We start from the raw sequence: 14074 nt of genomic DNA on the forward strand, positions 1-14074 counted from the left end.
TAGTCCCCACCCCCACCACACCTCCGATCTTCTACCCAAGTTTCAGCCGCTTAGAACGGAGTACGGAGATGCTCAATTCTCCTCCATCTTCCCATTCTCGATCAGCCGGAACCCCCCCCACTCACCCTCCTTACCTCCACACACCCCCCGTCCCAAGACGTCTAGTCGTCCGAGGAGATACCCAACTTGGGAATGTTTGACCTTCCATCTGTCCACCAAGCGAAACAGAAACGACCGACTTAGAAGAAGACCAAGTCGTTATCCTTCCAGCCGAGGCCCCCAAGGGTGGTGCGCACGCATGCCTCAAAGGCCTCGGGCCCGCACACGAGGACGAGCTCGTCGCCACCCGCCTCGTTGGGGTACGTGCCCACCTTGTCCACAAAGAACTTGCCATCCATTCGACCAACGAAACCTGTCCACGACGCATCGGGCTTTGTGAGTGAGTAGAGCAGGCGGCACCTGTCCGGGTTGGCCGCGGCCATGGCGTCGAGCTCCCCGCGGCAGAGTATGTCATCCTCGGCGCGGTTGCCGTAGAGCAAGAGACACCTCGTCGGGTCAGCGGCGTCCTTCATGACGGCTCGCAGGACCTGGAAGATGGGCGTGATGCCCGAACCCGCGCAGATCATGATGAAGCGCTTGATGGCGCGCTGCGACCTGCCGGCAATGGAGCAGAGCCCTTTGCCGAGATACTCGAACTTGCCGACGGGGCCCTTGAAGTCAACAAAGTGGCCAATGGGGATGGAGTTGAGGGCCTGCGTCATCTTGCCGCCCTTGCGATCCGGCGTATCGTAGTAGATCTTGATGAGCACGTCGAGTTTTCCCTTTTCGGTGCCCTCGGAGATGGGCGTGTAGGCGCGAATGATGGCCTCGCGGGTGACAGGGTCGCGCAACCTGATCATCAGGTGCTGGCCGACCGGCAGGCCAACCATCTGGCCCGGGTGCTCAAGCGTGAAGGTAAAGATCTTCGAGTCGGACGAGGCCTCCCTCTTCTCCGAGAGGATACCCTTGGTCCAGGTTTTGGTCTGCAAAAAGACAGACCGCGACGTCTTGTCATCGTTGTCTGGCACGATCTCGCCTTCGGCAAGCTTTTTCCGGCTAGCTTCCTCTAGTGTGCCGATGTGATAGTCGGGCATCATCTTCTTAGCATTCTCGCTGTCTGTAGGGGCGGCTCGTTAGCAGATGCATGGGCTGCGTGGTGAGGGCATTGACTTACGGATGGTTAAGAACTCCTCCGATACGTCTTGGCCGGCGGCGCCAAAAATGGAGGCGGCGCCGCCGGGGTGGCCCTCGAGGAAGGGGGTGCCGTCGTAAACCTCGCCGTTGACGACAAACCATGGCTGCTCCTCGCCGACATGCTGGCGTAGCTCCTCAATAGTGATCTTGCGCTTGACGCCGTCCCTGGTCATACAGGTCTCCTTGATCTCTTCCGGCACGGTGGCGTTCTCGGCCTCTCCTTCGATTTTCTCGCCCCAGAAGCCGTTGGACAGGTTGCCTCCCGCCTTTTTGACGCGCTCCATCCATCCACCGGCAATTAGTGCCGGCTGAGTCGGATGCTCGAAGCGAAGGCTGTGGTCCTCCTTGTGAATGACCACTCTGAACCACGGGTTGTTCATCATGCCCAGTACACTCCAGTACATGTCTCTCGGCTGCACCATCATGCTCTCGTCCATAGCACGGACCATGATGTCTGCCGCGTCGGCAAGCTGAACGATAGGGATGTCCAGGTTCCAGAAGCACCAGCAGAAGCTGGTCTCCCTCCAGTCCATATCGACCCTGCCGCCGTAGAGTGTCTCTCCCTCGGGAGCTAGCCGATATGTGTCTTCGGGATAGTCAATGTTGGCAAGGAGCCAAGTCTTGCCGCGGTCCAGGGTCACTTCTACCCTTGTGATTCTCCTGCCACCACCACCGTATGCGTAACCGCGCACTTTGTAGGAATTTGGCCCGTCGACCAACGCAACAATCTCGTCGTGGGCGGGGTAACAGGTGGCGCTGTTTGCGTTGAGGTCGTAGATGGCGTATCGCTCGTCCTTCCACACCTCCGGCAGGTCTGCACTGGCGTCAGGGGAGACCGTCGTGGGGAGCACTCTGTTGTCGTAAATGTGGTACCAGTTGTTGCTGGGCTCCTTGGTGACGATGATTCTCTTCAGCCACTTGACACTCCTACCACCGATCTGACCGGGAATGATGATGCGGACAGGCTTTCCGTGGTCAGGGTGCAGCAGCTCGCCGTTCATGCGGTAGCATACAGTCACCCCGCGGTTTGGGTCCATGCACCAGTTGAGCTTGATGCTCGTTCCGTAGTAGCCGTTGGGTAGCTTGTCGGCGCCCTCGAAGCAGACGTACTTTGCACCTCGCTTGGGAATCGCCCGGGCAAGGAGGTCGCCGATCGACACACCGGTCCAGAGAGCTGTTGACAAGCCGGCGGCGCCCCAAGAGAAACCTTTCGATTTACGGACCACATTCTGCTCCTTTCGGCGGTTTCCAGCGCAGACCAAGGTGACCGGGTAAGTGATTTGTTCGTAGTCCGAGATGAGATCTCTTAGCGTCATCTTGATGGGTTTCTCAACCAGACCCTCAATTGTGAATTCCCAGTCAAACATGTCCTCATCGTCAACTTTGGGTACGGCTCCGTGGTTCCGAACATAGTGCAGGTCCTTGGTGGTGATGAATCCTTCGTCGTACAAGTCGCTCAAGGGGGCCTCGACGTTGAATGGGTGGATTCCGGTCAGGCGTATTAGTCGAGGGTCCCGGGTAACGTGGTTGTCTGGTGTCTTCAAATCCTCGGCCAGGACCTTGTTGGTTCTTGATTTGGGAGGCAAGGGGTAGCTGCGAGGACCCTCGACGCTAGGCTCGTCCAGTAGACCTCCCGAGACTGAACAATCCGATCCGCCGTCGACGCTGTAGGATAGACCCTCCCTAACTGTGGTAGCCGGACTCGGGGGGAAGCCGAGATCTGTCTTGGCGAAGGTTTCCCTGAAGGTAACGGGGACAGGAGAATGAACGAACTCCATCGTGACGAGGGTCACAGCTGTTGTATACGGTCTAGGCCCCTGGGATCGAGAGGGTTATAACGGTATACTAAGGATGACAAAGCTCCAAACAGTAGTTGTTCTGTGCTGTAATTCCAGGCCAGGCAGAAAAGAAAGAAAAGGCGGCTTAAGCGTTATATATCATAGATAAGGTCCGAAGATAAGAGGTCAAGATGTGACTAGGGGCCAGAGACAGCAGAGCAGGTAATTAGAGGGAGAGCTAGAGGGAGAGCTAGAGGGAGAGCTAGAGAGAGGGAGAGAGGGGGAGAGCGAGAGAGATGGGATGCATTTTGTGGAAGCCGGACAACGATGTGAATAAGTACCACATATTGAGTAGACTGGCGGATGTGAGATTTGAATTTCCTGGAGCCGGAGTTGGGCGCTTATGGTGTGGGCGGATCGGACGCACGTCAGATGGGACGGGTAGCATGGGATGGGCTGGTACAACACCGCGACACCGGATAGGGTGACGCTAGGGCAAAGCAGACCAAGAGATGACGCTGCCCCGACTGGCCTTGAGGCGGGCCCACGTTTGGGCAATTCCACAATGGCCGCTTGCTTATACGAATACATACCATAGGCATTTGAGGTCCCTGGCCCTCTGTGCCTGTGCCAGCCAAGGTCCAAGTACCGTGTAAGTGGAATGCACCCGGCGTCCAGAAGTAGCTTGACGGGTACGGCACGGTATTAGGCGAGGAGATGCGATATCCTAACCAGGGTGTGTGTTTGTTAGGTCTGAATGCTGAAATGTCCGCGGAAGAAGACCAACGTCAAGTCATCAACAGGCGCTATTTTCTTATCAGCAGGCGTCATATTCTTTGCGGCCATGATCTTGACGTCGACCGTTGACTGATGCTATTGGGGCGATAAGGGCAGAAAGCAAGGGGGACGAAGGGAGCCTTCTCAGCGCGGAGATGCGTCAACCGCCAGACCACCTACCTACTACTAAAAGTACTCTGTACCTAGGTATGGTATTTCTATCGGGCACCCCCTTGAAGTCCTGGTTGGCCAGATAAGGGCGGTTGGACCCGGACCTATGCCTCTGGGCCCGAAAATGGCCCGTTGGAGGGTTCCGGAACAGGCCCTCAGGGCACTAGGAACTATGGCCACCATTTATGCCGGCTTCTGTGTCGCTTCAACTCTTGCGACCTTTACTTTTCCAAGGCATGTAAATGCGACCGCGAGAGCCTCATGTCATCGCTCTTCGTCATCCCGCCAGACGCCCCTTTTACAGTGCCGAGAGATGGTGATCGACATTTGAGTCTCTTCGGATTAATCTCATAGTGCTAGTAGCTTCTTTGGCAATTGTCAGCAAAGGACTGAATGCATTGGCGGACGCACATCGACCTGAGTATTGCAATGCACAGTAAATACTGCAGCATGTATATGCAGAGCATGGCTCCCATCAATCCATACATACAGTACACCCTAGTTCGCTAGGGCTCCCCCGGCAAACATCAAAAGTCGGGCGATGGGTCGGAACATGAAGCGAGGCGCCTTGTGCCCTTTCGGATAATTATACCAACAACGTAGCACGTTATACAACGTATAAGCTAATGTAACCAGCCGTGAAGAATAGCCCGGACCTACACGACTTACAGCCATCTATCTATCTCTCTCTCTCTCTCTCTCTCTCTCTCTCTCTCTGCCCTAGTCCACAAATGCTGTCGTGTGTGGGTGTGGCGGCGAAGGCTCGAGTGGTGGCATGTTGCTGCGACATACCGATGTAACCATCACGAATTACTGTCTGGTCTACTGCGTGGTCGCATAGCTCTATGTCCTCGTAGCTCCATCGGGTTCATACGGGCAGAACGTCGACAGAAAACGGGGGGGACGTCGCCAGTCAGTGGAGATATAGTTTTAGACAGCCAAAACGACCCACAAGCCAGCAGGAATTCCCACGCAAGTCCCTTGCCTTGTCCAATATCAAGTCGCATATAGCGTGATGATACCGTTGGTGGACTAGAATTTTGGATCGACGAGCTTGGGTTAAAGATCCCTCCGTCATTGGACAATCGACAGACATTGTGGCAATTCAAATTTGACTTGTCAACTACGATCTCATCTTCGCACCCCCCTCCATTCGTAGTAGGCCTTGGGGGGCTAGATATAGTCCGATAGCTCTCGCTGTATCGAAACAAGAGGTCCTTGTTGCTAGCCTATAAGCCGAGATCAAGCCATAATAACGGAACTGCCATTTGCGTGACAGTAGCCTATGGGATAGCCCTCCTCGACCTCGACTCACTTCAGCTCGCTTGCTTCAACAACTTGTTGTTTCCAGTGGTCAAAGACACCGAGGCGAGAGAGTGCTCAAGCACATGAATGTGGAAAGGTCGGCGTACTGTCGGCCCGGCCAGGGACAGATGTACGGTCGCCTGGTGCAATAAAGTCACTTCCAAGGCTCGGCCCCACCTCTTCGCTTCATTGTAAATCCCTCCGAAGACAATTCTCAAGGGCGCTAGAATTACTGTGAAGTGAGTGCCCTACGCGAAAGCTATAGGCCTGTAGCAGGGTACTACCTACCTACCTATGCGCTGAGTGCTATTTTGGTTCCTCTCTATCCGAGTTCCAACGTAGGTAGCTTTCAAAGGAAATTCTGACTTGCCGCCTGCCTTACTTGTGTCATAAGCAAGGCACCTGCGCGGATTAAGGCTCATGGTACCTACCTGCCTCCCTTATGCAGGTACCTGCGTAGACAGCAGTGAATGGCTCACGTCGTAGGTACCTTGTTTGTACGTCCAGGAGTCCAGCAAGGCTCCCTGTGATGTGGGGAACGTCCAGTCCCTCTAGTGTAGGAATTCGAGGTCGCTACCAGGCGCCCGCTAAAACACAACCGCCTCCGCCTCCGAATTTCTGCAGATCGGGCTACAGCCAACGGCCCATCACCTTCACGCCAGGTCCAGAATTCTCTCAGCACCGCCGAGCTTCAACGGCACCGAATACCACAACCCGACAGGATCACCTGCGCTTTCAGGCTCGGCCTGCTGCTGCAAACCACCTTACCGATGCCGGCCCATGTTGACGCGCAGAGTCACATTCGTTTACGACACCCTATCCCATAGCATCAACCTTCGACATCATCGCTGCGATCCTGCCTTATGTAGCCCTTGTCCGCATCCGACCTCTTCACACACAGCAAAACATTTACACGATCCGCCATGGATCGTGCAAGGAAGCGTCCGTCCTCCCCACCCGCCGCTTCGTCCTTCGTACATCTATAGTTCGCTGACACTACCTACCGTCCAGGCGAATTGCGCTCCTTAAACAGTCGCGCCTGGGATGGCGACCAAGGTTCGTGCACCATGCCCAAACCCCACCACGCCGAATGCCACTCCTCTGACTGCCTTCTACCCACCTAGATGTGTTCGCTGTCAGCAAGTCGCTCGATTCGTCCCTAAAGAAGAACACCGCTTTCATCAAGCGCCTTCGAACTGCCATCTCAGCAGCCACCCTCAACACCTTCCTCCAAGAGATCCGCACCCTCAGCCTACACAAGTACCTCTCCGAGATTATCTCTGCTTGCTATGAAGGTCTCTGTAGGCTCAAGTCTCCGGGCGAAATCGAGGCTGGCGTCGAGATTGTGAGCGCTCTGCACCAGCGCTTTGGTCCCAGAGAGTTCACCGAAAACCTGGGATGGCTGCTTGGCAAGGGAATGGCAACGCCTGACAAAAGCTTGCTCAAGTCGCTGGCTCCTGAGGTCCGCGAGAAGGAGGAGAAAGAGCGCTTGACGCGCCAGCGAGTGCTCTTGCGCGTCGTCACCGAACTCTGGCTGGTTGATGTTCTTCGAACCCTCGATGACGTTACACGACCCGACGATGCCACCAAGGGCGCCACAGGCAAGGTTGCCGAGCTGAAGCCGAGGGCTCAAGTGAACAAAAGCGGCGCTGCTGAGCCCTTCCCCCTTGAGGTGCTGAAGGATCTGTTGGGTCATGACAGGGAGCATGTCAACTTGCCGCTACTCGTCATCTTCGTCAAGGCTTTCAGCTGGGATATTCTAGGTGTAAAGTCCTCGGCAGCCGAAGGACGTAAAACTGTGGAAGAGGATGGCGCAACTAAGACGGCCAATAACACTGCGCAGGGCGACGGCGGCGGCGGCGAAGAAAATGTTGGGGATACCGACGACCAACCATTTACGCCTCCGGAGCTCCAGGAAAAGTTCAAGACCATCCTTAAAAAATACTTTGAGGACGTCAAGAGCCACGTTCTCCGTGACCAGAAATCCATCCACTCCCAAGCTCGACGGAACGCCGAGGCCTACGTCAAGTCTGGCGAGGTCTTCGAGGATCGTCAGGCGAACTTTGAGAAGCAGCTCAAGGCCCAGGAGAGGCTTGTGGCAAATGCCCAGGCCATCGCGGATGCGATTGGCGCCGACATGCCTGACCTGAAGGACAATGACGACTCTTTGGCGAACACCAACGGATCCATCGGTTTGGTCAAAGCTGGCGATTATCTACGTGGTCTTGGGGACGGTGCTGGAATCTGGGAAGATGAGGATGAGCGACGTTTTTACGAAAACCTGGTCGATCTCAAGGGGAAGGTCCCTGGAATTCTCCTTGACGACGGCAAAAAAAAGAAACCGGACAACGAAGAGCAAGTCGGCAAGAAGATCGACCCGGCGGATATCCCAGACGCACCGAAAGGCCCCGACGCAGGCGAAGACCTGTCCACTTCCATCGCCAACAAGACGATTGGTGCGCAGGTCGATGCCGTGTTGGCCCGACTGCCAGACCTTACCAACAAGGACGTCATCGATCAAGCTGCCATCGACTTCTGCTACTTGAACTCGAAGGCCTCCCGAAACAGATTGGTCAAAGCTCTGACTGAGGTCCCCAAAGGCCGAGGCGATCTTCTGCCTTCGTGGTCGAGGCTTGCCGCAACCTTGGGAAGATACATGCCAGACATTCCCAAGGGGCTCGTTGACTATCTCGATGCCGAGTTTCGTAGTCTTCAAAGACGGAAAGACAAGGACTTCCTCGGCCAAGTCCGATTGAGCAACATCCGGTACCTTGCCGAGCTGACCAAGTTCGGTATCGTGCCGGAGCATGTTGTCTTCCATTGTCTCAAGGTCAGCCTCGACGATTTCTCAAGAATGAACATTGAAATCATTTGCAATCTGCTGGAGAACTGCGGACGTTATCTTCTAAGGAACCCGGAGACTTCGCCGCGCATGGCAACCTTTCTTGAAACACTGCAGCGAAAGAAGTCTGTCCAGCACATTGGGCAGGCTGAACGTATGCTGATTGAGAATGCGGTCTACTACGTCGACCCTCCCGACCGGCCCGCTATTCAGCAAAAGGAGCGAACTCCCATGGAGCTATTCATCCGCAAATTGATCTACATGGACATGACTAAGCGTAATTACAGCAAGATCCTGAAGCAGATACGCAGACTTCACTGGGAAGAGGCTGAGGTAAGCCGAAGCATTAGGAACTCGTGCATTTCTCACGGACTAACCCATTGCCAAAAGGTTGTCGGTATCCTCGAGAAAGTCTTCTCCAAGCCCGGCAAAGTTAAATATGGCAACATTCACCTCCTTGCTATCCTCCTCAGCGCTCTTTATCGTTACCATCCAGCTTTCGTCGTCAGGGTCATCGACAATGTCATGGAATCGATTTGCTTCGGTCTAGAGCAGAACGATTTCAAGTTCTACCAACGACGGATCTCGGAAGTCAAGTACATTGGCGAGCTTTACAACTATAGAATGGTCGAGCATCCAGTCATTTTCGATACCATGTACAAAATCATGACGTTCGGCCATGGTGGTCCTCCTACCCCCGGTCGACTAAACCACTTCGACCTGCCAGACGACTTCTTCCGCATTCGCCTGATTGCAACCATCCTGGAAACATGCGGCATGTACTTTGCCAAAGGCGCAGCAGGCAAGAAACTAGACTACTTTTTGTCTTTCTTCCAGGTTCGTGCAGTGCTAGACTTTGTCATTGATTCTGACTGACTCGGTGAAGTACTATATCTACACCAAACAGTCGCTGCCCATGGACATCGAGTTCATTGTTCAAGACACATTTGCCCTCACGCGACCGCAGTGGAAGCTGGCATCCAATTTGGAAGAAGCCTCAAAAGCATTTCAACTTGCCATAGCCCAGGATCAGAAGCTTTCTGGAGCCGACAAGACCCTTGAGGCAGATGACGCATCGATAGGCTCTTCGTCGGATGACGAAGATGGCGATGAACATCTTCCTGAAGCCGAGGCCGATGAAGAGGAAACGGATTCTGAAGACGATGGCGTCGAGGTAGAATATACTTTTACCCCCGTCTGCTGATATAGAGGCCGTGACTAACACATTGAACAGGACCAAGACGCCGACACATCGCGCGCAGAATCTGACAGCGAGGATGAAGCCATTGTCGTCACTCGCCAACAGGAACAAATAGACCCGGAGGCTGAAGCCGAATTCGAACGTGAGTACGCCAAAATGATGGCCGAGAGTTTGGAATCGCGCAAATTCGAGCGTAAGCCTCTCTTCGACGTGCCGCTCCCCGTACGGGGCAAGTCCAAAGAGACGGCAACCGGATCCGAGCCAGTAGAAACCGGAGCTCCCGCTCCCAGCAACACGATGGCTTTCTCTCTTTTGACGAAAAAAGGCAATCGCCAACAGGTTCGTGCAGTTACGGATGTCCGAGTCAACTCATGACCTTTCTGACATTTACAACAGACCCGAACTGTGGAGCTTCCTTCAGACTCGACATTCGCTGTCGCCATGAAGACCCAGCAGCAAGCTGAAAGGGAAGAACAACAGCGCATCAAGAACCTTGTTTTGAACTACGATCTTCGAGAGAACGAGGATCCCGATGGTAATAACTACCTAGTGTCACCACTACACCCAAACCCAAATATTTACAAGACCCAAGCAGGCCACGACAAGCCGACGTCCTACCACCACAACCGATCGGATCGCGGCAAAGACCGCGGCGGACAGCGAGTCCGAAAGCTTCAGCTAAGTGATGTTGATTGGTACGAATCGTCAATTAAGCGTGGATCATGCTTCATGCAGGCGACTACACCCTCTTCCCACTCGGACGCGGAGCCCGGCAACCGACGATGATGGGCAGTCGATGGCTACTCCAACACACCATCACGTCATGGTCCGCAAGCATTGCATGATGGTTGTTGGTTCCGCGTCCAAGCTGGAAGACCGGAAGGAACAGCCTCGCAGGGGTCGTAAATACCAGTAGAGTTTGCTAACGACGGGAAATTCTTACTTTGACTATAGGACGTGAAGGGATCAAGCCACACAGGACTAGGTTCTGTGTAGGACACATTCACCATTGCAGTCTAACAAACGCCGCCGAAGTAGACCGCCGGATTGCTGAAACATCCAAGATTTTTCAAACCATAGGATGACTCGCGAGGCTTACCGAGGTACACGAAAAATGCCGGGCGTAAGAAGTAATCAAGAACGGGTATGATGGTTGTTGAGGCTTTTGGGAGCTTCGTCCAACTGATACTCCAGACCGACAAGCCGAATATTCAAGGTCTGGCCAAGACTGAGTAGCAAATTGACAGACGATTGCTCCCTAAGTAGCAGTTAGGCAGCGGGGTCGTTTCGTATGTGGAGGGCAGCGGGTCGCTGTGGCGATAGTCAACTACTACAGACCCGACTTGAGATTCGTTCGATGCGTGGGCCGACTATGGAGGGCCGAAGGGATGACTGGGTGGGACAGCAGGAGCAAGGCAGATCTTCAGTATAGTTCTCGAGCATGGGGGGCAGGCACCGCGCCCTCTGGAGCTGATGCTCTTATTGCCGGAGCCAGATACACTTCTGCGGTCACTACTGCCTTTTAGCGTGGACGGAAGTCACATAATTCGTCAACGTTAACGTTCGTTAAGTGAGGGGACGGGGAAGTGCTTTTCGAGATGGTGGGAAATATAGACAATATGCATATGCAAGACAGACTGCGTTTCTGGATATATGCGTGCCAGACTTGTCACATGGAGCAGTTGCTTATTGTGCGGCATCAATGGGGAGCCAGCGAGAAAACGAATCATTATGTGATCGTGATAGCCAAATTCTGTTCTTGTACAAAAATCGCAGGTATGGTGTGCTCGTGAGCGAATGGTCAGGTAAAGCGCGACGCGACGTGCTGGTTGGGGGTGTGACCTGCAGCAAATCAAGAGAGGGTAGAGTGTGGTAATCTTAGTCGACGCTACCAGGCGTTTAGATCGAATATGACACGACGATGCTTCTTGGCAGGCCATAGGAGGAAACGTTACGAGGTACACCTATCTCGGTTGGGGCAGACAGGTCATCGTCAGGTTCATCCGGGAGCAATGGTGTCTGGTGTTGGGTAGAAGATGGCGACTGTCCCGACAACGAGCTGAGTTGTTGTTGATATTGAGATTGTTGCGGCGCTGCAAAGCTAACGTTCAGGTTTATACATCCGGTGGACGCAAGACTGCTGCTACTGCAAGAAAGGATCCCGCGCGGTCCATGCAGGTACAAGGTGTGAGCCCTAGCCCAGCTGGACCGACAACAGACGAGCAGATCTCGGCGACTCGGTTCGATGCAGACACATTGACGTGGCCGGTATTTTCTTTTCTTCTTGGACGGGCCCCCTCCCGTTTGCTCGTTTTCTGAAAGCCGTGCTTTCATTGTCCAATGCTGTGGGACCCCGACGGCAGCTCCTGGGCTCAATATCTAGCCTCTTAGCTTGGACGGAAGCCGGACGCAAACGGACAGAGAAGCAGTGCGGACGTGCGGGAGCCTGGTGGGCTTGGCAAACCTGACCGAACGTCTACACATGCACCAGCGCCGAGAAGGGACAATGGCGACCCAAAGCGCCGTCAGCGGATGAAGGCGTATGGGAGTGGCCACTAGCCACGCAAGTGAAACTCGATTCGGCAGTAGATGGCGAATCCACGTCGAAAAAGCGGCAGCGTGAGCTGCGAGAATGGTGGTGCAGTAGGAGACTCATCCCCTCGTCGTTGCCCTGGCGCCATGGAAATCTCACATTCCAGCCCGGCCGACCCAGTGTTGCTCGGACGTTCACAGACGTATTAGGGCGGCTGTGATACCGTCACTACCTCCACAAGTTTTATGCTGAACCCAAGCCAGAGAAACAAGAGGATATGGAAGAAGTGAGGTTAAATGGAGGACGAGGTGGATGATTCAGAAAGCATTCCCCACACGGCCGGAACCTTCCTCTGCAAGGTCAACCAGCCTGTCAAGGTATGGTGGTGTGTATGTAGTTGATTGACTATCTATCTACTAATGTGGAGTGTTGTCTGCTTTATGTAGCCCATGGTGGGCTTACGTAACACAGCCCCTCAGACTAAATCATCCTAAATGGACGGATCCATCACCGGAAGCCCAATCGAGCCAATCAAATGACATCCGTCCTTTCGGTTCCATGTGGGTGCGAACCTTTCTGATGTTTTCTTTCTACTGTCCCCCGAGGGAAGGAAGTGATCGAGGTACCACGATCTTGCGCGATCGTGAGAAGCAATCATCGAGAACACCACAACTACAGCTAGCTGAGCTGCCCTTTTACTGGTCGACCCCCGGGCTGGAATATCGATCCGCCCAGCGGCTCCATCTGATCCTTGTGACCCCACTGTGTCCTGTCCGCTTTCGTTCTAGCCTGCAACCCCAGGGTGCGGGAAGGAGCGGCAGCTTAAGTAAGCCGATGCGCCGTGCTTTACTCTTCCCGGCCTGGCTGACGCTCACGTCGCATTCCCCCGGGACTTGCTCGGACCTGGAGACTGGTCGAGACTACCGGCTCTAGCCCGGACAGGCTATTAAACTTGGAATCGACAGGTGTGTTTGAATAACCTCTTGGCATGAGCTGAGCATTCCACAGACGATGATTAGGGAGTCGACAGCGAGCGAGGTCCTTGTTGGAGGCAGTCCGCCGTCACCGTCACAAGCGCCCCCACCCCCTTCTCGTCAACGCTGCAAACGCAAGGCGAGAAAACACGTAAATATGGATGGATGAAGATGCGGCCCGGAGGTGGCCATGATGCGCAATTTGTCAACCAGTCCGGCTGCGAGGGGGTTCCGAGACACGAAGCAGCCCAGCCCAGGGGAGCTGGAATGCTACAACGCATGGAAGAAGCATAATGCATTTCTAGGCGAGGCTGTCCGACGGGAGGTCCATCGTCATTGTCGTCGTGCAGAAAAGCCGGAGACGTCCAGTAGGTTGCAGATACACGTCCCCGGGAACCCAGAGGAGGCATGGAAGCTGCGCCTCGAACCGGCTGGCTGCGATTTCAAAACTCGGCCCACGTGTAGGTGTTGATGAGTGTGAAGCCGGGTGACCATTTGCGCTACGCCGACCACCGCCGCACCCATACATACACCCCCTCTGGCTTGACCCTGGTGCCTGTTCAACCCGTGCATTTCGGGTATCCCCGAGGGCAGCTGCTTGTATTCTTGCTTGTAGATTGTCGTTTGCTTGCTCCTCCTTGGCCATCTCACCCCCAGTTCGTCATGACCCAGTAAGTCTGTGAGATGCCGGATTGATCCAAGCCTGGCGCGGTCCTATCGAGTCTCGAACCCCGTTCGCGCCTCCCCTTTCTCCGTCTTTGGTCTCTTTTCCCTTTCCGTCTCTCTTCACGTCGAGCCAAGGGCTTTCCCAAAGGGTACAAGTCGGCCAGTGCCTCCAGTCTGTTTGCCTCCTCGACACGACTATTAGTCTTCATCGCTCCCCGCACCTTCTTTGTCCTTTCAGCTGATCCCATCTGTGATGCATTCGTTGATATCACGAGAGCCTACTTGATCCCAAGCCATCGCGATCAAGCTTTTTCTTTTTGGTTTGAGTGGTTAAGGTAAAAGGACTTGTTGGTACCGGAAGGCGAGTTGCCCCCTCCAGTTTCTCGGAGATACTTCATTCTAATTTCATATTTGACCAACAGGCAAGCATTCCCACATACACTACGGACCAAGTGGTACCCATTTACCACAAATACCTCACCAATCTTTCCTTCCCGACGGTCTTGCTCCGTACGCCCGGAGCGAACTTTTCAGTCTGGCCTACCCGTGCTACTGGGCTCAAAGGAACCATTATTCAAGTCGTTACACACCGAG

General features: G+C 54.4%; 2 protein-coding genes across 2 annotated transcripts; one reads left to right on the top strand and one right to left on the bottom strand.

Annotated features, from left to right (window-relative positions):
- Positions 1-239: 239 nt before the first annotated feature.
- On the bottom strand, positions 240-3011 carry GLRG_02724 (uncharacterized protein; the record flags this gene model as incomplete). Its single annotated transcript, XM_008093409.1, has 2 exons — positions 240-1156; positions 1214-3011. 2 exons carry the CDS (start codon positions 3009-3011, stop codon positions 240-242), a joined length of 2715 nt encoding a protein of 904 aa, XP_008091600.1.
- Positions 3012-6187: 3176 nt separating this feature from the next.
- On the top strand, positions 6188-10093 carry GLRG_02725 (MIF4G domain-containing protein; the record flags this gene model as incomplete). Its single annotated transcript, XM_008093410.1, has 8 exons — positions 6188-6206; positions 6276-6320; positions 6389-8439; positions 8497-8943; positions 8993-9280; positions 9341-9646; positions 9704-9842; positions 9903-10093. The coding sequence occupies 8 exons, from the start codon at positions 6188-6190 to the stop codon at positions 10091-10093; spliced, it is 3486 nt and encodes a 1161-aa protein (XP_008091601.1).
- Positions 10094-14074: the final 3981 nt, after the last annotated feature.

This window comes from Colletotrichum graminicola (genome assembly GCF_000149035.1).
Source record: "Colletotrichum graminicola M1.001 genomic scaffold supercont1.8, whole genome shotgun sequence".
Classification (NCBI taxonomy): domain Eukaryota; kingdom Fungi; phylum Ascomycota; class Sordariomycetes; order Glomerellales; family Glomerellaceae; genus Colletotrichum; species Colletotrichum graminicola.